General features: G+C 37.2%; 1 protein-coding gene across 2 annotated transcripts in view; it reads left to right on the forward strand.

The window, feature by feature from the left end:
* Nucleotides 1-25,083, forward strand: part of DOCK1 (dedicator of cytokinesis 1) — a 502,791-nt gene that overhangs the window by 462,024 nt on the left and 15,684 nt on the right. For both annotated transcript variants that reach the window (XM_089510135.1, XM_089510136.1), the window contains 6 exons: nt 588-764; nt 2,047-2,130; nt 9,398-9,535; nt 14,789-14,934; nt 16,288-16,486; nt 24,931-25,081. In XM_089510135.1, coding sequence (XP_089366261.1) covers nt 588-764; nt 2,047-2,130; nt 9,398-9,535; nt 14,789-14,934; nt 16,288-16,486; nt 24,931-25,081 — 895 coding nt within the window. The remainder of the gene's footprint in view (nt 1-587; nt 765-2,046; nt 2,131-9,397; nt 9,536-14,788; nt 14,935-16,287; nt 16,487-24,930; nt 25,082-25,083) is intronic.

Here is a 25,083-nt window from a genome sequence, read left to right on the forward strand (position 1 = left end):
GCATAGTCCCATTAACCCCTTATCTTTTTTATTCTAACACAGTTTTGTCTGAGAGATTTGAAAAGCTGTGGTGGCACAAGCTGTGATCCCTGAGAACCACTTTGAACTCATGGAAGACGTTTTGACCAATCACATGACACCCCTCTCCCCCTCCAGCTTCTGTGTTTCAAATATAGGCTGCCATCTCACTTAAGACAACAACAACAACAACACTATACAGCATTGTCCATGTAGAATTTGCAGTCACAGTGGCTTCTGTTTTCTTCACTTTTACCTTATGTAGATTCAGGATGGGTTGCTATTACTTTAGATTTTACATCTTGAGGTAGTGATACATGTGTGCACCAATGCACATTTGTGTGTGTACATATCGGCCAAGCATATGTGTGTGTGTGCTTGTACACGCATGCAGATGTACACATTAGTGTCATAATTGGTGTGACAATCAGTAATTCAATGTTGAAATGAAACTACGCAAACATATTTTTTTGGATTTTTTTCCCCAAAATCTTTTTTAAGAGTTGAATTTAAAATAAATGCTACAATGATATATTGATATGTGGTATTGCTTCTGGTGTTTTTCCCAGGTTGAAATCAGCCCACTTGAAAATGCAATTGAAACAATGCAATTAACGAATGATAAAATCAACAATATGATTCAGCAACATTTGAATGATCCAAACTTACCTATTAATCCTCTGTCTATGCTGCTAAATGGTATTGTGGACCCTGCAGTTATGGGCGGCTTCACCAACTATGAAAAGGTAATGTTTAGCCAGTGTTCTCTGAGAAGCCAAGTTGGTAATCAAGAAATAAGAAAAACAGGACGTGTTATCAGAAAATATATCTAATCACAAAATTAATATATTACCAGCAGGATATATGTCTCATGGAAATTATTCTGACTCTTTACCAATATAAATGTGTTTGAAAATGGGATAACAACCCACATAGGAAATAAGTAGAATTCCAATCCAGCCCCTCACTACCATTGAAAATGGGAACTGTTTCACAATTCACACTTCCCCTGTATATTTAAGGACTAAGAACTGACTAGGTCACTATGTTTGCTGAGACAAAGGGAAAAGAAGGAACATCCTTTTCTAAATCAAATAGGAAGATGCAGCCTGCCAGCTGAGGTGAAGATGAGGGATGTATACTTTGTCACTAGGTCAGAAATCTTGAGTTTGCTATGCCAAAATTGTGAGTCTTAGTAAGTTAAAAGGAGAATATGAAAATCAGTTCCCCTCATTATAAAGAAGAAATCCAGTGAATTAACCTAAGATTTTATATTCTGTCTCTGGGGGAGAGCCAAGTTCATATTTTCATTTAGCCATGAAGTTAACTGGGTGATCGTGGGTGAGCCATTCTCTCATAGTCTGACCTTCACAGAGTAGTTCTTAGGATAAAGAGGAGAGGATCATATTAACTTGCCTTGATTGAAGTATGCTTGATCAGAAGAAGATTACTTCTTAATCATAGCTTCACAAACGCCTCTAGGCTTAACATGACTTTGTTGACATGCACAGACCACTGTAGAATTGTTAATGGGCTCACAATCATAGTTCTAGCCAAGCCTTCCCACCCTGCATGCTCTACTCAGCAACCACCAGTAAATATAATCCAATATTTGTGAAAGTGAGATAAATTTGTTACTTTTTTGCACAGAGATTCCAGTTAGACCTTATCATTTTAATTCCTAAACTGCAAAAGAAATCATGTACTGGTAACAACGGTTTCATTAGTACAGTTGGCACTCCACAGCCACAGATTTTTTTATCCACCATCCATGGCTTGAAAATATTTTAAAAATATATAAATTCCAGAATGGAAACCTTGATTTTGTTATTTTATGTAAGATACACTATTTTACTATGCCACTGTATTTAATGGGCCTTGATCATCCACTGATTTTGTTATCCACAGGGGAACCATACCACCACGGAAACCAAGGGCCCACTGTATTGTCCTTTGTGATTCTTCTATATTGTAAAAGCTGTTGCTTATTCTGTAAAATAATTGTTACTTTTTCCTCCTCCACCATAGGCTTTCTTCACTGAAAAATATATGTATGACCATCCTGAAGATCATGAAAAAATTGAAAAACTAAAGGATCTAATTGCATGGCAGGTGAGTCTAATGGCATGGCATGGTGCCAGGTGGCATTCCAAAGCAGACTGCTGTCACTTTTGAGAAAATTCAGTTGTCAGAAAGTTCACTCCAGTGTACATGTTCTTATGGCATTTCAAATGTCTTGAAAAAAGAAGCTAAAAGTTCATCTTTTTGTGTCTGACATAATTTGTCAATTTTTTTACTCCAAAATGTGAGTAACACTGTTAACCCACAGATTTATCTCATGCTGTCAGTTTCACAATTTGAAGATCTAAAGAGCACAGTAACCTGCAGCTAAGGAACTATCATTGTATAGATTAAAAGTCCATCGTCACATTTTCCACATCTGCAACCAGTTTGCCATTTAGGGTACAAGAGACTATAGGGATATGTCTTAGCCATGATAGCTTAAATGTTCAGCTGTAAATAATCACACTGAAATGTCTACCATTAGGGCAAGTCATGATATAAACAAACATTTAACCTTTATTATGAATATTTATTTCATGCCCAGGATAGGCTAAATCCAGAGCAAAACTATGTGATGGAGAATAAGATCTTGAATGTGTGGTTGACTCTTTTCTCTTGGTTTTCTGATTCTCTTTTCCAACCAACACCATGGATGCCAAGCATATAAAGTCTTCATTGGACTACTGAGGAGGAGGGTTGCCCCTTCTGAAAATAATTTTTATAGTTCTTCAAACTTGGGAGTTCCCTGAGCATGATCCATTCTTGTTTCTCAGTGATACTGTTTTGACTCTGAACCTGTCAGCACCCCTCTCTGGAATATACTATGAGAAGGAGGTTTACCCACAAGATATACACTGGTGGTGCTGGGTGTGCGCTGACCAAGAAAGTCAGAGGACAGTGATGGATTAGGAAGAAACAAAGAGAGTGGGAATGGAACTAGATGTACACCCGTTACTAATCTGGTATAAATCATGTGAAAACTCCAAGAGGAAAATTGGTGGACTGAATTCAGTTTTAAGAAGGGGCATAGATTTTATGCAATGAAAGAGAATAGTTTGAAGAAGAGAGCAAAGTTGGGGAAGACAATTAATTTATAGTAGGAGAAAAGTCCTTATGCTTTTTAAGAGATCCTCTAAAATCCTGAGCACACTGGGAGTTGGAATGAGAAGGATGGTAACAGAGGCCAGAGTTTGTTTTATGGTTCACTGTGTCTCACTTTACAAGGAGCAATACCTTTAGCCATTTATTTCAATTTTACTGAATTTGCTGCAATGAATTGCAGAAGTGGTAAGCTATTATCAGATGTATGTTCTATAAGTTCTCATTGCCAGTTTTTCCTAGCATTGCTGTAGAAAGAATAAAGCAAGGGCTTTTCTCGATTGATTCTCAATGAGCAGCCCAAACATTCCTGAGAATGCAACCATATGGATGAAGCAACTTCTGTCATTTTGAATTCCTCCATTAGGCCTTCTACTATTTGGCAGCAATTCACATAAACACAGCAGTACATTTTCCCCCAGTTATCACATTCACTGAAATTACTGATGGGAAGCAGAGATTGTAAGCAAGGATCCATTAGCAACTAATATTTCCTTCCTGTGGTTCTTCGATGCTGTACAGATTATTTTGTTGTGGAGAGAAGAGCACAGCTTTTCACCTATCACCTACGTTAAAGTGAGATTTTGCCAAGTAGTAGGTAACAATGAGTCAATAGGGTGTGGCAAATGCATTGCAACAGGAAATACGAATCTATACAGTATATGTCAAGAGATGATTTTGTGAAAGCTTTCTCTCATTCATTGTAATTTTTCCAATGTTGTGGACAAATAAACTGCATTACTTAGGTTGCATCCACGCTGCAGACATAATCTAGTTTGACACCACTTTAATTGCCACAGTTCAGTGCTGTAGAATTCTCAGAATTGTAATTGTGTGAGACATTTAACCTTCTCTGTTACAAAGCTCTGGTGCCACAACAAACTATAAATTCCAGAATACCATAGCATTGAGCCTTAGCAGTTAAAGTAGTGTTGTACTCTTCTATTTCTGCAGTGCGGATGCAGCCCAAGACAAAAGAAATTGTTCAGTACTCTTTTTTTGAATAATTGTGAAACTCAATCCTTTGTGAAGAGCTACTCATATTTTTTCAAATAGCAAATGTATAAAGAAGGAGGAACTAGGAAGCTCATTCTAGCATCTGCTTCATAGTTATATGCAAATATTGTATATTTAGCCTCAGGATAATTTTATGATGCATTTCACAGATGTGACTGTATTTTTTTTATAAAAAAACCCTACTATGTTCATTTTGTTTTATATTCAGTTGTGTCCTTATTATAAGAGGAATAATTTAGATTTCCAGAGGCCTAAATTTTATACACTGAAGAAAGCTAAGATACAATATTCAGATATCCTCTACAGACCACAGAAGTATTGCTGTAGAAAAACTCATGTTCTCCCCTGAAATTCTATTGATTCCCCCCCCCCCACACACACACACATAAGGTTTTACAACAAATTGGATTTTAGGAGTTTTCATTCCTACAGAGAAAAATAATTTGTTCCCAGGAGAGCAACTTAATGTCAGCACTGTGTCATTGCCCCTAATAACTATGTTAAAAATGAATTTTAATGGTACTCATGGACACACTATTAACCTGAAAGAGAATTAGGTTGCTAGCAAAATTTATGCATTATTGCAAGGCTGCATATTTAACAGTATCCATGTTTTTTTTAAATCCAGAAAGCCAATCATTTACACATCTCTTGTGTATTTCTAGGTTTGCTTGCTTAGAATAAAAAGTATATAAACTGGCCAGATTAATGGGAACAAACATATTTCTAAAATTTCTGCAACTGAAAAGACATGCTAATATTTTTACAAAGAATATTACACCAAATGTACAGAATCAAACCTTCCTGGAAATTATTTCTTGTGTCCTCAAAAATATAAATTATTTAATTGGAGGAAAAGCACTTGTGAGGATGGGATTAACTATCCCAAATAACAGTATGGAAACAGGGAGGGGGGGGAGAGAGAGGAGGAGGAGGAGAAGCAGCAGCAGTAGCAGCATCAGCAGAACCTTATTTCTCAACGAAGCTGGTTTGAGCACTTTACCAGCTGAAGAAATGTCATTACCTTTTTCTCCCAAGACAGGGATGGTCCCATCATCCCTATACATTCTGTATGCTTGCCTAGAACCATGAGTAACTCATTCAACTGAGCAGAATTGTATTGAATATTTCTAACTTTATGGAAGCTGTTCCTCACAATGAATTGTTTGTATGTTGCCATGTGAAGCTTCAAAAAATAAAAATAAATCATGGCTTGGAGTGATATGGCAAATATATAAAGGTCCAGGGCACTTCTGATGCTAACGGCAAGCTAGCCAAGTGTGCAAAACAAACGTGTGTGTGTATGTGTTTTATATGTGTGTATATGGTTCTTTGACCAGCAGGGAACACATTACATGACCAAGCAGACATAAAAAGAAGATGGAAACAGTACACAAAAGAACTATATAAAAGAGATTAAAGGGTCACTGGTTCATTCAAGGAAGAACCATATGAAGACATGCCTCCAGTATTAGAAAGTAAAGTAAAGCTGCACTCAGAGCACATGGGGCAACTCAATCACCAGGAACAGATGACATACCAATAGAACTGCTTCAGTCTACAGAGAAAGAATCTACTCTAGTTCTAACTAAAATCTGTCAGTGATAATGGAAAACAAAATAATGGCCCACAGATTGGAAACTATCAATGTACATCAAAATGAAGCACAAAATATATAAGGGGAAATACAGCACAGAATAAGTAAAGAGGTAGTACAGGAATACTGGGTTAATCTAAATGAATCCAAGTCTCCAGGCCCAGATGAACTACATTGAAGGGTATTAAAAGAAGCAATCTCAGAAGTAGAGAAGTATTAAAAGAAGTAATTTCAGAGCCACTGTCAACAATCTTGGAGAATTAATGGAGAACATGAGAAGTCCCAGCAAACTGGAGGAGGGCAAATGGTGTTCCCATCTTCAAAAAGGGGTGAAAAAGAGGACCCAAACACTTACTTCCCATTTAGCCTGGTATATGAGGGGAGTGTTGTGAATCTAACATATCTTAATTTCAGTAAGGCCTCTGACAGGGTCCCCTCACGATATTTTTGGAAACAAGATAGTAAAATGTAAGCTAGAGAATGCTACTGTTAGATGGATTTCCAATTGGTTGACCAGTCAAACCCAAATGGTATTCACCAGTGGCTCCTTTTCATCCTGGTGAGAAGTGACCAGTGGAGTGCCACAGGGTTCTGTCTTGGCCCCAGTGCTATTCAACATCTTTATCAGTAACTTGGATGAAGGAACAGAGGGTGTGCTTATCAAATTTGCAGGTGATACCAAATTAGGAGGAGTAGCTAATACCCAAGAGGACATGATCAAAATTCAAAATTATCTTAATTGAGGAGAAAGCTGGGTCAAAATGAACAAAATGAAATTCAACAGAGAAAAATGTAAGGTACTACATTTAGGCAGAAAAAATGGAATGCAGAGATATAGATGGGGGGGCACATGGCTTGACAGCAGTACATGTGAAAGGGAACTAGGAGTCCCAGTGGATCACAGATTGAACATGAGTCAAAAGTGTGATGCGGCACCTAAAAACAGCCAATGCAACTCTTGGCTGCATCAATAGAGGTATAGTATCTACAAGAGAAGCAATAGTACTACTCTAATCTGCTTTGGTCAGGCCTGACCTGGAATATTGCATCCAGTTCTGGCAACCACAATTCAAAAAAAGAGACTTGGAAGTCTCTTATTCATGGGGTCGCTATAAGTCAAAGTTGACTTGATGGCAGTTAACAACAACAAATATGGCAAAAATATGTGTGAATAGGGAAATAAGCATAGAAATACCAGTAGAGAAACAACACCCCTTGTCCATAGAAAATCATGTTCAATAGCAGTTTTCAGCTGAATATTACATACTTATTTTGCATGTGACTCTAATCTTTTTTAGTCTCTCTAGGTGAAAACTGACAGATCTATGTGAATTGTTAAGTGTGCAGAAAAAAATAACCACATGGCTGAACTAAAAGTCTACCAATGCATGCAGCTACACTTTAGCAAAAGTCTCCAGCCCATATACTTTGAAGTGGTACATTTTTCATGATTGATATCTCGGCCTATTTTTTTGTAACTGGTTCATTTAACTCTTGCTTTATAAGATTCCCCTTTCCTCTACCCATTATCACTTCTGTCACATCACTGTGTATCACTTCTGTCACATTCTGTCATATATTACCCATACTTAGTAAATCCAAGAATGCCATGGCAAAAAAAAGTGTATGCTTTCAAATATTAACCTCTTCTGTGATTTACCCTTCCCTTTGAGCAGACAAAATGATGATGGTCAAGATTTTGTTGATTATGACAGAGAGAGGGGATACAGGGGGATAAGAGAGAGAGACCAATAGGAGGAGATTTAGCTAGCTAAGCAAGGTGGCTTAGGGAACCACTGGCCATGTGGAAGCAATGGAACGGGGAGGCTTGGTGGAGCAGGTGAAACAGCTTTCAGAAGAAGCATGGAAGGGTAAAAGGGAAGGCAAAATTGTTGTTATGAAGGCTAAGAATATTCCTAGTACAGTGTGCCCGCGTCATACGCTGGAAGCCATGCCGGAAAGACTTCCCCCACGCCCCGGAAGAAGCAGTGGGGTGTGCGGCCATGGCACACACCATGAGAACGAGTCCCATTGTTTCTAATGGGGCTTGAGTTTATGCAGTTTTTCTATTATGGATCCCCCCCGTAAGGGAAGGGCCAACTGTATCAGTTCCCACTGCTAATATAGTAGATTTAGAGTGGTGCTTCCCAAACTTTGGTCCTTTTAGGCTTCAGCTCCCAAAAGCCCCAGCTAGCTTGGCCAACATTCAAGAATTATGGAAGCTGATGTCCAAAATATCTGGAATGTCAGAACCACTGATTTAGAGTGAGATTACACAATGAGTGATTTAAAGTAGTCAGTTGGTGAATGTGTCCTCTCTTTGGCTTTTCAAAATATGGTAACCCTTTATTTATTTTTATTTTTATTTGTACAATATAGCAAAAGACAATCCGTGTGGTATATAAATAAGTCTGGGTATATTAGAAATACTGTGTTCCTCTTCATTCTTTTTCTGTAAAAGTGCTAACAGAAGTAGCAGCTGCCTGCTGCTAAATGTCAACAAAATACATTTTATTAAATATGTTGTTTTGACAGTTCCCTTGAATTTGCCCAAATGCAGTTCAGTTGTGTATTTATTAGCTTCCTTGCTTGTAAATCTTCTCATGTAGATGGATGTTCAGTGTTGTGAGGGGAAAACTGTTTTAATCAGTATTATAGTTTAATTATGAATTATTAAGAAGAAGCCTCTTAGCTTGATTGCTCTGAAGAATATCAAATTCTGACATCATGTAGCTTGGGAAAGGATTTCACTTCCACCCCCTTAAGGTGGAGCGAGAGAATAGAGAGGGGTGGTTTGAGAAGGAAATGTTTCTCTTGTATATTAAAAGGACAGCTTCACTTCCACATTATGAACTAATTATGTGATCTTACCTTGGTATGTGTGTTTTGTGACAGCAGCTTTGCACATAATGATTATTTTCAATTTTAAAAAATGAATTAAATTTTTCTTCTCTATTTCTCCATGTTAAACTCGTTGAAAACCAATTTCTGATGAGAAATAGGGATTTTGCATTTATAAACTACATCTTTACATTTTCCTAGGAAATATAAATATACTGTATTTTGAATGGTTGGATGTGTGTGTGCACACATGCAAAGGGATGTAAATAGAATTTACAAGAAGTAGGCTTTGTTACTTTACTATTTATTCCCATTAAATCTGTTGGGGCTGGCATTAACAGTGAAGACTGAGAATCTGCATTCGTCAACATGCTAATTTAACACATAGTATGCCTCAGTATTCTTTTGAGCCTAATGTAAATGGAATATTTATTCATGTGGATGAATTTTGCTGTGTATCTCAAAACATAAGGACTCCATTTGTTTTAAAAGACAAAAAATTGCAGTCAAATATGAATACTATTAATATGAAATGAATGACTGTACATAGCAACAACTGCACAAGGATTTGCAAAATCTCATTTTTGTCCTAGGTGCCATTTTAGAGCCAAAGTGACACTGTATACATTCTTGTCCAGTTGTTATGAAACATGCTGTCCTAGAAAACTTTGTGCATACATTTGTACTGAATTTACCATTTTTGCATCTTTTCTTTCTTATGACAAAAAGATTAAAAACTTCGTATGTAACTGCCTGTTTCAGATTCCTTTCCTGGCAGAAGGTATCCGAATTCATGGTGATAAAGTAACAGAAGCACTAAGGCCATTTCATGAAAGGATGGAAGCCTGTTTTAAACAACTGAAAGAAAAAGTTGAAAAGCAGTATGGTGTGCGAACTCTTGTAAGTACATTTTAAAATCTTCTGTTTCTTTAAAAAGTTTCCATTTTGTAATGCATTATAATATTAACCTTTTTGCTTCAAAGTAAATGCTATACTGTTATAGGGGCAGAGAGGCAGAGTGTGTCCTAAAGGGGAAGCATCCTAATGAAGAATTATACATATTTACTACTACTACTATTACTATTACTAGTATTAACCCCCCCCCCCTATCCTCTTTTTTCCCTCTTCCTTCGATTTACATCCTGTCTTTTCCCCAGTATTGGGACTCAACTATAGACTAAATTAGATGGCGGCAACAGCAAAAATATCTAAATTGTATTTTTAATTTGCAGTTAAACAGTCCGTTGAATTAAAACTAGTTAAAAATCCATTAAAAAACAGAAGATAAAAATCAACAAAACAGAAAACTATTAAAATTCCATTGCAGTCAATTGCTAAATGCCTGTTGGAATGGAAAAGTTTTCATTTGTTGACTGAAGGATAGCAAAGGGGGAGCCATTCTAGCCTCTAGGAAGGAAGTTCCAAAGCCTTGAAGAAATCTCCAAGAAGGGATTTAAATCTTTGTAGCAATGTAAAATTTTGCTTGTTTCCTTCCCACATGCATGAATTAATTATGTAAGCCATTTTCTCCCTATTTTATGAGAACATAAGGATCTGTGCAGTTTTTAAGCATTGTTAGTTTGTTGAGATCTCATTGGGGAAAATTTGCTAGTGCAAAAATGCACACAGTATCATAGGATGTGTGGTTACAGTCGCCCCTCCTTTTTCACAGGGGATCTGTTCCGGACCCCCTCGCGAAAACAGAGTTTCGCCTATATTCAAGCCACATTGGCTTGAATATAAGTGCGGGTGCGTGCCCCATTCATTCTCCCTCTTTTCGTCCCTCACGCATAAGCCAGAACGGAGGGAGGACTGTATTTGCAGAAAATTGTACTTGGTGAAAAATTAGCTGATCCCTGTGCAAAAATGTTTTTGACTTCTGGATTTTCTTTCTGCTGAAAATAAATGGCCCATTTTGGGCCTAAAATGGTTGAAAGAGGACCAAGAATGCAGCAAAATTGTCCCCAACAGCCCTTTCCTCTCAGGGGGGATTTGTGGGAGGCAAGATTTTTGTCAAGCTTCTCTTTGAATTCTCCTTGCTGAAATATGGGGAGTTTGAAGTCAGCAAAAGAGTTGATTCCATTGAAATGGAAATATCCCTAGGCATATTCTCATGGCCTGAAAGAAAGAAAAAAACAGTGTAAAGAATAATATCCCTGAATTCTACTGTGACCAGATAACCCTAAAAAATATCAGTTTTTTAAAAAAAGTTTAGAGCCAGTGTACAGGATTTATGAAATCTTTTTCACCTATTTGCTTTACAATCAAGGTAGTATGTTTAGTAGTATGCAATTTTTATTTTCCTTTTCCTAATTGTAAGGGTAACCACTATTTCATACCTATAACAGGGTACCACATTATCAAGCCTTTAGTGCCGGCCTGTTCTCCTTATGGAAGAACAGCAGCAGGAACTGCCACATCAGCACCTGAAAAAAAAAAGCCAATAAGAGAGTTCAGTTTTCCATTTAAATACATTTCTAACGTGAACAGTCCTAGTCTTTCCTATATCAGCCTTCACTTTTTAAAATATTTAATCTTATAATTAACACACTTACATCTGTGCACAATTAATTATTTGACTCTGCAATATTTTTAGTCCCTGTATGAAAAAGCACTTTTAATATGTTGTTGTCTGTTTCTGTACCCTCCTCTTTTCTCCCCCACCTATTTCTCTCCAGGTTTTTATCTCTTTCAAAATCTTACTTTTCTCTTACATGTTTTCTGATGTTTTTGCATTGTCATTGCCATTGTCCATCTCTGATGTTCTGTTTCCTCTGTCTACTTTGTTTTCCTTTTAGTAGCTCTTCAACTGTATGTCAAGGACATCTCTCTTCTGAGAGCAATACAAAGTGTACTGCCATGTCTCTTCTTATCCCTTATTCAAAAGTAAGCATGGGAACCTATCAAGATCAGAGACCCCATGCCTGAAATGTTCAAAGATCAAAAAGCCCCAGTTGGAATGAAAAATGTTTTTTTTTTCCTACATAAATTTCAGGCAGGTGGCGACATCATCTGGACCATGGCCTGGGGCAACAGATCCAGTACTATCTGCTAGCTATACCAGTGTCTTGATTTAGATAACATGTTATTTGTCTTTGAGTAAACCTTTCTGTTAAGTGTTAATGAACGGCTAGATATTTTACATACAATAGTGAGCCAAAAACCATGGGAATACTGTTGTGTAATTTATTCTATCTTTCATAGGTTACAGTGAAACAAATAGATATACTGTACACATTCAAAAATTGTCAAAATATATATTTAACTATAAATTTTGGGTGTACAAGCTCAGTATTTCTGCTTTGTGACAGTGACTTATGTTATGATTTGGTCCCACACAGAAGAGTAGATTTTTCTGTCTTTATTAACTAAATAAATCATATATAAACACTATACCAGGCAAAAATAATAGGACCGCTTGTCATTTGTGAGATATATGGTCTGCACAGTTCATGCAATTTGTATACAAATGAGCAATCATAATTTGCGTAAGCCTTCTAAACATATCTGATGTCTTCCCAAATACCTCTGCTTGTCAAAGAAAACAGTTGAAATAAATAAATAAATAAATAAATAAATAAATAAATAAATGCCTATGTTCCTTATAGTTTAAGTTCTGGAGAACTACTGGGATAGTACCATGCTTGTTAGAATGCAGGGTTTAAATTTTACTGTTGCATAATTCATAATGAGTAGAACAATTGGCAAGCTCAGAACACTTTGGGGAGGTTCTCTTGATGCTAGAAAACAGGCACTGGTACTCATCCATCTCAATAAGACTTTTGCACTAAACAGCGAGAGAGAGAGTTCACATATGATAGTTTGTCTCATATATTCACTTTCTGACATACACAGAGCCACTACTGGGTTTATGACCAGTCTGCATTTGTGAGAAGGCAGTGCCACATGAGAGGTGTATATGTTACTGTGATATTGTTATAATGTTGGCTGCAAAAAAAAAGCCCCTGTATCTTCAAGAAAATTTTGACCTCAACATTTCTGTCAGAACCATGAAAACATGGGTTCTGTCAGGGTTCTGAATATCTGATTAATGGGGAAAGAGGGATTGGGATTCAAACAGTAAACTTATATGATTGCTTTTTATTGGGGCTGATAGGTAGACAGATAGTTGCTGTGGCTTAGGGGATAGCAAATACCTAGTTGGCATGGAGAGGTTGGGATGGGTGTAGCTGGGCTAGCTTAGTTTTGAGAACGATAGGGATGGAATGTGTGTGAGGGGGATGCGTCAGAGTCTGTAGGAAAGGGGGCAGATGGTGGAATTGTCTGAGGCTAGAAGAGATAGGGTTGGTGAGAAAGTTTGCAAGGGGGGTTGGTTTCTATGGGGGAATAGGCTGTGGGAATTGGAGGGGTGTATTAGTTTTGGTGCCAACTGGGGTTGGGGTGGAGTTTGGATTTTGGGACTTTTAATATAGTGCTTGGATATTGGGGGGGGGGGGTAGTTTCGGTTTAAACACTGACTGGTGAATTACTGACTATGTGTATTCAATAAAGTTTCTTTGGTTTTCAACACCTGAACTGGTTGATGCACACCAGGTTTGAATTTGCTCAAGTCTGAAATTTGGCATGGTGCTCCCTTGCACAATTTGGTCTTGTGTATACAAGTACTCCTGTACCCTACCAAGACACTTTCATGGGAGACTGTGGGGGTGGATATGTAAATGTCCCTGCCACACCAAACCCTTAGGCTCTGCTGAATAAAAAGGTAACCTCTGGGGGAAATTTGGTATTTTGTGTGATAAAAAAAGCTAACATTCTTTGAAGAAATTGTGAACCAGGGTATCTGAATTGTATGTCCATTTTTTGAAACCTCCCTCCCTTTTTTATTCCAGTTTATTCCTATTTTTTAAAACTTGCCAATGTAATTAGTATAACAAATTAGCAAACCTAATTCACAGATAACATTGGTAACTTCTGTTTTGTATAATCTAATAAAAAAAAAATAGAGAAAGAGAAACTCAGAATTCACCAATCTCGGCAGTCTACATTTTTATATCTACACTTCTCAGCATTCATTTTTGATGCACACTAAATAGGAACAGGTAACCAGTGTGGATTCTATGGGCTTCTCTGTTCTCTAGATCATGATCTGGGGCACAGAGTAATCAGTGTCATATTAAAGTTGATATATTACCCATGCTTGAATTATGGGAGAACAGGTGATGATGGTGAATACAATTGATAAAATCTGCAAGGACTACTCACCAAGCTTTAGCTAAATAATAGATCTCCATAATTTTGTAAAAACAGTAACAGGGTCACTTGTCACAAAAGACATTCTGTCTCCATATACATACAACATCTCCAAACAATGTCAAAATTGAATATAGCTTAAAATATGGATTTTCTGTTTCATACAGCTCAAAACATCTGGTAGATAAAATTACTTCAGGAATTGCCAAAAGACCATGCTTTCCCAAGATGATAATTTGCTTCCCATAAGAGAAAGAGAAGAACATACATTCTGCTTATATGCCACTTGTTTCATGAACACATATTAACATTGTACCAGAATTGACTGGTTTGCTTATGCCTGGATTTTATCCTCTCACAGTTGGTCTGAGCAGTACCAAAGACCTGTCAGAATTTATGGTGTTTTATCATTTCTGTCTGTTTTGAGCACACCAGCATCTTGCTAGTTGATATGGTATACAATTCATCCAACAGCATGGGATTCCTATTTTTGTTGTATGAGTTCAATTATTTTGTGCATATATCAGTTGTTATCAACTAACAGACCTTGCATAAATATTCAGAACTGTAAAATCTTCCATTGAAAACATTTTAAATATTTGGGGTCCATCTTCTCTCTGAAACTAGATCTATGTCTCACTTTACTAATATTTGTGTCACTGTGAAATTTTTGTATATCAGAACTATATTGATTATTTAAAGGATATCTTGTACTGTAACTGTTTGTCTTTAAGTTGTGGAGGGAACATAATTTTTGTGACCTTGATTACCATAACTATAATTCAAAATACTTTTTTGTAATTCAAAATACTTTCCCCCATAAAAACCTTAGGAAATAATAGCAAAAGTTATTTTCAACAGTGGGCTCATTAAGTAATAACACATTGTATTCCCATCTTTCATTGAGGTCTAGTAACAAAAGACTATTTGATCTTTTTATAGCCTTCAAGCGTTGATGATAGACGAGGCAGTCGGCCAAGGTCTATGATTAGATCATTCACAATGCCTTCATCTTCAAGGCCACTGTCTATTGCTTCAATATCTTCAGTATCATCTGACAGTACTTCTTCTAGACCTGGGTCTGATGGGTAGGTGTAGTTGATTACATATGGAGTATATCCTTTGAACTCTCTTGTTCGGCTCTTATTTAGATCAAACCTACCCTATAAAGGCTAGTATGCAAATATAGTTATACTGCTGTGGTAGATAAGATGTTTTGCATGGTCTTTTTGTCTGTCTTTTCCATATATTAAAATATGGAGATAGCTTAAAAATAAATCTTCTGTCTATATTATGGCATTAAATCCTTTAACCTGAGGACTCTTAGCTTATCAGAGTCCTTATTTACTGGTACTTATTTACATATTGAAACTGAAGTTTCACTGAAGTGAAATGACTTGATAAATTTCATCCAGGTTTTTAAACTTTTTAGGACAATTTCTCACTACAGTTCTAAATATAACTGTTTACTACAGTGTGAATGTGTATATACACATTTGTGCATGTATTTTCAAAATGATTTAGAAAACAGGTGTTTCTGAAATGTGAACTATGGGATCATGTCAATCTCTGCACATTGCTGCTCCTCAGAACTGAGATATCAGGTACCTGAAAAATTGTAGTGATACACTACAGCAGAGGTATGAAGCCTAAAGAGTACTTTGTCAACAGTTGACAGCTCACATACCCCTCCTTTCTATCTTTGTTCCCCAATAACTACAGCAGTGTGCAAGCAGGAAAAGATAATTGACTATGTTGATGTGCCTACATCTTGTGGGAAAGTCAGCACCTACCTCAGTTGATCTTATAACCATCTTTTGCCATTGTTACTTGTCATATGCAGGAGCCCTGGTGGCATAGTGGTTAAATACCTGTACTGCAGCCACTCACTCAAAACCATAAGGTTCCAAGTTCAATACTAGCCTGGGCTCAAGCTCAACTCAGGCTTACATCCTTCCGAGGTTGCTCAAATGAGTACCCAGCCTGATGAGGGCAATTAGCTTATAGTTGTAAACCACTTAGAGACTGCTTAGGTGGTATGAAGCGGTATATACGTGAAGCTGCTACTGCTATTGCTATATGTATGCAATTGTTGGCGCTGTTCCATAATATGATACATTGTAAATTTAATGTTGTAATGAAATTAATTACCAGTGTAATGTCCAAACCAAGAGAAATAGGAGTACTAAGCTGACATAAGCCCTTGCTTGGAGTAATGTGTCTAGTCCTGGGCACCACAGTTTAAGAAGGATATTTAAAAGCTAGAAATGGTCAGCTAAAATGATAAAGGGTTTGAAAACTACAGTAAGTCCTGTTGAGGTAGTTCAGTATGTTTTTTCCTGGAGAAGAGATGATAGATGGTGATTTGATCTTTGAAATATCTTCCAACTTTGCACTTCTACAATTGTCCCATATTAGTGATTTTAATAAATATTTTTCAGGTTTGTGCTTGAGCCGCTTCTTCCAAAGAAGATGCATTCTCGTTCGCAAGATAAGTTGGATAAGGATGACCCAGATAAAGACAAGAAAGAGAAAAAGAAAGAAAAAAGAAACAGCAAGCACCAAGAGATATTTGAAAAAGAATTTAAATCAACTGATATTTCTCTGCAGCAATCTGAAGCAGTAATACTTTCAGAAACGGTAATTATAACTGAGCCATAATGTATTTGATTTTAAATAATAGCTTTTACATCTTGAACATGTTTGATAGTGACAAATATGGTGATGTTCCTGACACACATTGTTGTGGAACTGCACAAGGGGCTGAATTAAGCATCTTTACATGCATGTTTTCTGCTCTCCGTATGACATGTGGTGCGCACAGTCGACTACATACCAATGTCACCACTTGATATTGATATTATTATTATTATTATTATTATTATTATTATTATTATTAACCTTTATTTATAAAGCGCTGTAAATTTACACAGTGCTGTACATACAATCTTTTTAATTAGACGGTTCCCTGTCCTCAGGCTTACAATCTAAAAAGACATGACACAAAAGGAGAAGGGAAAGGTGATACGGAAGGGGGATGAGGTCTAGCAGTTCCTCTCTACCTCCAAGGCCTGGACCAAGGCAGATGGACTGGAGGGAGGGCTTGGTTCATAAAGGATGGTTATTCTTCTTCCAGGGAGGCCTGTTGGAGCTAGCCTGCCTCTCTAGTAGGATAATACATATAAAGTACATAGCAATACAGGAAATGGTTCGATAAAACAGGCACCAAAAGAACATCAAATAGCAAGTGACAATTATGCAATGCCTGGGAACGCTTCTCAGAACAGGATGGTCTTCGACTCCGTTTTCAAACTGGTTAAAGAAGTGATGGCTCTTGCTCGCGGGGGAAGAAGGTTCCAGGAGTGAGGGGCAGCGAGTGAAAAGGGGCGAATCCGAGATGGGGCAGAGGAAATCCTGGGCTGTGACAGCAGACCTTGACTACCAGAATGGAGGTTCCGAGTGGGGATGTGAGGAGAAATAAGGTCTGATAAGTAAGAGGGGCCAGCCCATGGAGTGCTTTAAACGTTGACAGCAGGAGCTTATACTGAATACGGAAAGGGAGGGGGAGCCATTGAAGGGATGCCAACAAAGGAGAGATGTGGTCAGAGCGGTGGGCAGATGTGATAATGCATGCAGCTGAATGCTGGACAGAAATTAAAGGACGGAGGTGAGAAAGAGGAAGCCCAGCCAGGAGGACGTTACAGTAATCAAGTCGTGAGACCACTAGGGCATGGACCAAAATCCTGGCAGTAGAGGCGGAGAGATATGGTTGGATTTTGGCAATATTGTATAAAAAGATAGGACAGCTGTCTGTATCATCTTCTGTTATGTTGAAGAGAACTGAACACACATGGTGTCAGTGTTCAGTAAAATGTGTGCCTTAACACAGTGGCAATATGCAAAAGAGACAGGTGCAAGAAGCAAGAGGCGATGGGAATGATTAAAGTAAGGCCTTAAAGTAAGTCTGCAGGCCTTTCAAGACCATAAGAAAGAGATTGAAGGTCTGTTCTATACAGCAAACAAATCAAATCACAAACTAAGGTGTCTGCTATGGAAGATAACCATAGAAGCAGGCTACTTGTGCATCCAGAGTTAGAATTTGAGGTGATAAGAAGAAAAAATTATTAAATCCAGTCATTATAACATTATAAATTCCCCTCCCCCAAATATGTACTTAGAGGAGGAGCCATGCAATCTTTTAAAAATAAAAACTTAGTTATATATACCTTGTCACTTCCACATATTTGAGCTTTAATATTATTTCTGTTAAATTTCATTCTATATTGGGTTTAATAGTCATTAATGATTTTACAAACAGATAGGCCAAAACCCAAATGACTGTTGCAAAGACACTCAACAACTAATGATACTTCCTTTGTTATACAAGATATATTCTATATATTGTTAACAAAGCTCATGGGGACTTTGCTGAAATTTCCACAATTTAAGGATGCATCTGTAACCATTTGGCCAATATCCAAAGTACTAAGAGCATCATGATAGAGCTGGCAATTAAAACTGTGTATTCTAGGTCCAAATTCAGTGTTGCATCTGTTGAACCACACTGGCTCCATGGTTGCATTAAAGCAGATTCACTTATATAAGTGCTTCACTTGATAACGCTTAGTTAACAGTAAGTCATGAAAAATTGTGTTTGTAATCATTAATTAGTAACTAGTCACTTTTGTATTCATGTAATTGGAGCCAGCAGGTAATGAAGGCACATTTGAAATAATCCATTGAGTGTCCTTAATTGGGTCTTATTCTAAGGCCAGGCTTAGTCCTATACCATGCTCAAAGTAAGTTTGCAACATCAGTATTAGTGGCCACTTTCTGTCATACAGCCATGAACATAATTAAGTTAACATGTATATTTTAATGGTTGCCTTAAATGATCTAAAAAACAAGAACAGCAATGTTTTGTGCTGCTTTATATTTTATATTGAATTAGCATTTATGTATGAGAGTGGGCAAGACACAAGTTGCCTTCTCCTCAACTTGAGAATGATATAACTGCTTTCTTCTTAGAAACCCTTTAGAACCATTAGCAACTACCAAAAAAAAAATATGGCTGTTGGCAGCTTTCTGTTTTACTGTCGGTCAAGGCATGGCTAGGCATGGTAGCGAAATGTGAGGCTCTCATACACATGCACATGCAGGTATATGTTACTTTTTCCAATAATGTCCATTAATGTAGATGCACTAATTCTGTAGAGCAGATACTTTATTTTGGAATGTTAAGGTTTTGAATATGGCCAGGAAGTAAAACCTGTAGTTCCACTTGTTGTTGTTATTGTTGTTGTATGCCTTTAAGTTGTTTCCAGTTTATGGAAAACTTTTCACTGGATTTTCTGGGGCTGAGAGTTTCCATGGCTGAGCGGAGAACTGAACCCTGATCTCCAGAGTCATAGGACATTATCTCATTGAATTTAAAGCGACTTATCCCCAATGGGATACAGTTGGGTTTAATTTTAAAAGCAGGTTTATCGCACACAGCTGCAGCCAGATGAGTGCAACCTGTATGTAGCCTGGATCTCAGCTGTGCTTATCCTGTCAGGGATAAGTCACTTTACATTCAATGTGATAAGCTCCATAGTCCCACATTCAAACCACTACGCCATGCGTAGCCCTCAACATTTATAGAAGAATTAATTTACTTTTCGATTGGGGTTTCTGATTTGAACCCAGTGCCCAATGTGCTTGCTGGACACAGAACCAAACACCTAGTTGAGTCCCATTTGGGAGGAAACTGGGATTAAATTCAAATAACTAACTAAATATGCATAGCAAACAGACTTGTAGCCTAGCTACTTTAAGTAGCATCTTCTCCTATGTCAGCTCCTCACTCCCATTCCCTTAGGTCACCTGCTGAGGCCTTTTCTTAGTGACATCATTGTCAGATGTGAAGTAACTTTCAGAGATGTGAAGTCGAAGGCTTTCACAGCCAGCATCCATAGTTTTTTAGTGGAAGTACCCTCTGAAGATGGCAGCCACAGAAGCAGGCAAAACGCCAGGAATACATTCTCCCAGAACATGGCCACATAGCCTGAAAAGCCACAAAAAACTTTCACAGACTTTTTGGCTCTAATGCTCCAACTAAACAATGTATGCAAGAAGACTGGCTTGGTGTTCACACCACATTATTTTAGTTATCAGGCCTTGCTTGCCCAGGCATTTTCAGTTTCTGAAACATTTTGCCTGGTTTTTTAAAAAATATTTTGCTGAATTTATGTTTTGAATTTTTAAAATTTGTAAAATATACTGGAATCTTTATAAATTATAGAATTATTTAAATGTTATTGAAAAAACAAACTCTGATTTCAAAATAGGCCATCTCTAATAGGGACAAAAAGTCTTGTGGTATTTTAAAGACTGACACTTTTTTGGCATAAGTTTTTGCGGATTTCAGTTCTTCAGAATAGCCCACAGTCCGTAAAAGCTCATTCAAAATAGAAATTGTTAACCAATAAATGGTGCTCCTTTGCATATGCAATACATAATTGTCCTGCAAATTAGTATTTATTGGTCTCACAAGGCTAGAGTTGTCAAGTTGTGAGTTACAGGTATGGTAAGCTGCTGGGACCTTGAACCTAATGGTGAAGCAAGGAAAGAAATGGATAACACGAGATATCAACTCCTTAAGAAGAAAATGTAGCACGCAAAGGGGTGAAATTTTCATCTCCTCACATTTTGGAAGGCTAGTTTCAAACTGAAAGAATGGGCTTCTCTTTCCTCCTTGTAACCTCTACCCTTTGTTTAAAATGAAGGACCATGAAACAGCCTTGGGCTATAATAGTTCTTCCTATGAGAAGAATATTCCATTTAAGAGCCAATTCCACATTTCATTATTTGCAATCTATTTGTCAAGTAATATAACATCCAGGTTAACTTTAAATGCTTAGAAGTTAAAAGGTGGCAGATTTATTCTGACATATAATGGAAAGAAAATGCTCCAAAAAGGTTAATTAATCAAACTGCTTTTTATAGATCCTCACTAATATCTTCAGGAGCGTCAGTAATATAATGCCAAGTAAGTTAGGGCTAAAGTATGACTTGCCTTAAATTGTTTTACTTGGGAGAAGAATGTTTCTTATAAATATGTTAAAATGAAAAGTGCTGTGCTACATTTCTCAGTATGTTACTGGTTTGGAGCAATGCCAATATATTTTAGGTACAAATTGCAGCCTACAACAAAATGTTGTGTGTGCAGTCTTTGCATATTTATTTGACTATTTTTGCAAGGCTGTTGCACAATCTGCATATTCCCTTTCATATCAAAATAACAGCCACCCAGGAATGTTTGCAGTGCAATTTAACATTCTAAGCAACAAAAAGTAAAATAATGTCTAGGATTTTTCCAGGTGGTCTTCAGTCAGGAATCTTATAATACTACTCAGACTTTTTTGGAGGAAGCTGAGGTGGGGGAATGTTTGGGAGAAAGTGAGATCCCTCCCCCTATTTAACACTCCCCTGTTAAATAAGACCAGACAGCTCAGATCTGGAGCTGGTAAGATGCCTTCAACCTTTTTTTTTTTCCTAGGACATCATGGAAAGAGAAAAGTCACCCTTCCACTTTCCACAGCTGAAGACCTGCTTTCCTAAGATATTTACTAAAAACATGAGCAGGCCCTTTTTCTGCCTTACTCCTGGCATGCATTTTACACACCTTGTAACTGCTATGCTAACATTTACAGTCTAACGCCTGCTTGGGAATCATGGGCCACATTCTACACTCTTGTGTATTTTTCACAGAGACCATTCCATGGACTAAAATTGGCTGGAGTAACAGATGAATGTAGCTTCAACACTGCCAATAGGGAAAGAGTAATTCACCATACCTATCAGAGTAGATTTGGAAGTGCAGGAAAAGCTGTGTGCACCACACAGCTTTGTCCTCCAAGAGAAAGGAATGAGCAGGGGCTCTGAAGGAACAGCTACTGCTTCATGCCCATCTGACACCAGATGACTAAACCTGCTCATTTAGGTACAAGATTTTTCTCCCCTGCATGAACAAGAAGAATGGCACTTCCATTCGTTCTTAGCAGAAATAGCACAAAACTTAATGCAATGTTTGCTTTTTTTAAAGGCCTGAAATGCAAAATAATAATTGAAAATACACAATAACCTTCAAAAATTTTCATTTTCACATGGAGAAGAAAATAAGTAAGGATTTACATTCACATATGTTTGTTATCCATTATGGTATGTTAAATGTAGAGAAATGCAGCATGTGAGAAAATATGGCCCAATGAATAAATAGTTGGTCTTAGATATGGCTTCAAGTAGAACAAACCCATTTTGTGACATCATGCAGGCGCCATAGATTCCAGATGTCAATAATAATCTGCCTGAGAGGTCTTGAGGTTTCACAACTGTCATGGGATACTGTAGTATTTATATGATTTCTCCCTCCTTTGTTACATTGATCTAAGCACACGTATGGAACCAGCAGGGAAACCAAATATATATCAATATATTAAATATATTAAAGGGAAACCAAATATATATCAATACAAAGAGAACAAAAAACAGAAGTTTTACATCAAGACAAAATATTGAAGCAGCCTCTTATTATTAAATTTAATTCCAGCAGCAATCTCAGATATACCAAACTCATTACCCAAACCTGAAGTAGCATGAACATGAGCCAAAGAAAAACCTCTTGCAAAACTGAACCTGAAATGAAGCTTACTCCTCATATATAATTGTTTTGTTTCCTGAATCTTTCCCACAATACTAATGTAATGAATAACCATGATGAGATATGCTTTATGGAGGGAACAGAATATGGAGAGGGAGGCACCCAGGGGGGGGGGGGGCTTAAATTACTGGGCTTCCTAAGAGGCTGTCCACTCTACCTTTAAAAGAACCTAGGGCCTCACATAGCACAAACTGAAATCACCAAAATAAGGGTTTTTTTGGCTGCAAATGGAAATGGAAAATTTCATTGCTTGTCTTTTACTGCTTTTGTCCTCAGTCATCCCATTGCCATGGTGGGTGGGAGTTGGCTAATTTTTTTTTTGTCTGATCAGACTGTCCCTTTGTAACTACTCATCTTCAAACAAGATGCAGACCTGTGGTTCATCTCTCAAGTATTAACCAGGGCTACTTTGCTTCCAATGTCTCACAGAATCTGTTGCCTTTAGGGTATTTAAACAAAGGCCTTGAATAGCCTCTTCATAATTCTGACTCCTATGAATGTTTCTCTTGCTAACAGTGACACTAACTGCTTCTTCAACAAGTAACTTATCTTAAGTTGTTGGAGGTCCAAAACACACTGCAAAAGTAATCCAGTTTGAGACCGCTTTAACTGTCCTGGCTCAGTGCTGGAGAATCGTGGGAACTGTAGTTTATTGTGGCACCAGAGCTCTCTGACAGAGAAGGCTAAATGTCTCACAAAACTACATTCCCCAGAATTCCTTAGCATTAACCAGGGCAGTTAAAGCTGTTTCAAACTGGATTATTTCTGCAGTGTGTTTTCAACCAAAGTCTCAAATGTATATATTTCAAAGATAACTAATAGTATCCTGATTCTAGTAGTTACTTTATACTCTGCACTCCTAGCACTGTGTACTTCTTTACATTTTCTAATCAAACACAGCTTATCAATGATTTTTTTTAAAGCTAAATACCAGTGTAATTCTTCTATTTGGACTTTTCCTAGAAACATTGACTACAAGGTTAGATTGATCCAGGTAGCTTTGAATTTTGCTCTGTTTTTCTCTAGCCTCAATTTCTCTGAAAACGACACAAAAGACAGAACAGCAGTCAACAGCTTTACGACTGATCAAGGGAAAGGAGAAAACAAAAACATTTTTTTTTTCATCTATCTATTCCTTTCCCCTGTCCCCTTGCAAGGAAGGTAATATTACTGTTCTTCAACAAGCTGTGAATCTGTCACTTGCACAGATACACTTAATTTTGTTTAGGAATCCATTTCTACCATTAGACTATAGAATCTGCAACAAGATTCAAATTTGTCGCTTATACAGCATAGCAGTGTGTTAAACACAATTGTTAGGGATCAGTTTATAACACTGGAACACAAGTTTAGGTAATTTTGTGCATACAATTCACATCTTATTGTAAAGAATGGCAAAATTCTGACATTCAGCTTTGTAGATTGAACATTCTATCTGTACATTCACAAAATTGTGAATTAAGTGCTTTTCCTTAGATTGGAAAAAGATCAAGATATCAAAAATGTATCTTGTGTCATAAAAACATAGTAGTGGATTCAACGCAAATCAGTGCAGGCAAGTCTAGAGTCCTAAGTACATGAAAGGTGAAATGTACTGAAATGAATATATGATTTTATAGAAGTCCATTCTAATGATTATCTCTTCAAAGTGGCTTAACTTTCTATGGCATAACACAGTAACAAATATGAAAGCTTCTACTAAGTACATTTTCACTGTGCCTGGATCCTTACTTGATGCCAATTACCTCTGAGGAGTTTTGTGGTTCATTTGGCACAGGAAAATATTTCAATATCTGTAAGTATAAGGAAGGTCCACAAACTTTAACATCAGTATTTTAAGAACTAATATAAATTAGGTGCTTTGTGATAGAAATCTGATTCCACTGGTTCTGTACGGTTCCATCAAACATTTGTTGTGGTTTAGTGGCCCAAATGAGAAGATGGTAAATAAAATAATATGTTTGTAGCAGAGAAGGCAAGAGGTCTTATGAAAGCAATCAAGAGTATATATTCGAATTCTTATTTAGAGTACAACAGAATGTAGCAATGATAGGAAAAGCCACAAGTTGTTGTTTTTTACAGAAAACTAAGAAGTGGTTCCAAAAGTGTATTTAGGAGAAATACTTTATGAGAGGACAAGCCAAGGATATCTCTTTGAGCAATACTGCATTGAAACAAAAACCTTTTTCTTATCGCTGTGATGTTATATTGTACATTGAGGAATGTATTTATTAGAAGGTCAACAGCTCACTAAGAAATATGTTTTTCCCTTTTATCCAGCTGATACTGTAAGAACAAGTTAAATGTCCTTGTCTATGTGGTGGATGCATTCAAGATATATTCCAAGTTTTTCTGACTTACTTTTTTCCCCAACCCAATGCAGATCAGTCCACTGAGACCTCAAAGACCAAAAAGCCAAGTTATTAATACAATGGGAAGTGAAAAACGTTTTTCTGTTTCCCCGTCACCACCTTCTCAAAGCATCCCTCCTCCAGTCACTCCAAGGACCAAGCTGTCATTCAGTTTACAGTCCAGT

This window comes from Sceloporus occidentalis, unplaced genomic scaffold (assembly GCF_023333645.1).
Source record: "Sceloporus occidentalis isolate IW3139 unplaced genomic scaffold, rSceOcc1.0.p SCAF_2, whole genome shotgun sequence".
Lineage (NCBI taxonomy): Eukaryota > Metazoa > Chordata > Lepidosauria > Squamata > Phrynosomatidae > Sceloporus > Sceloporus occidentalis.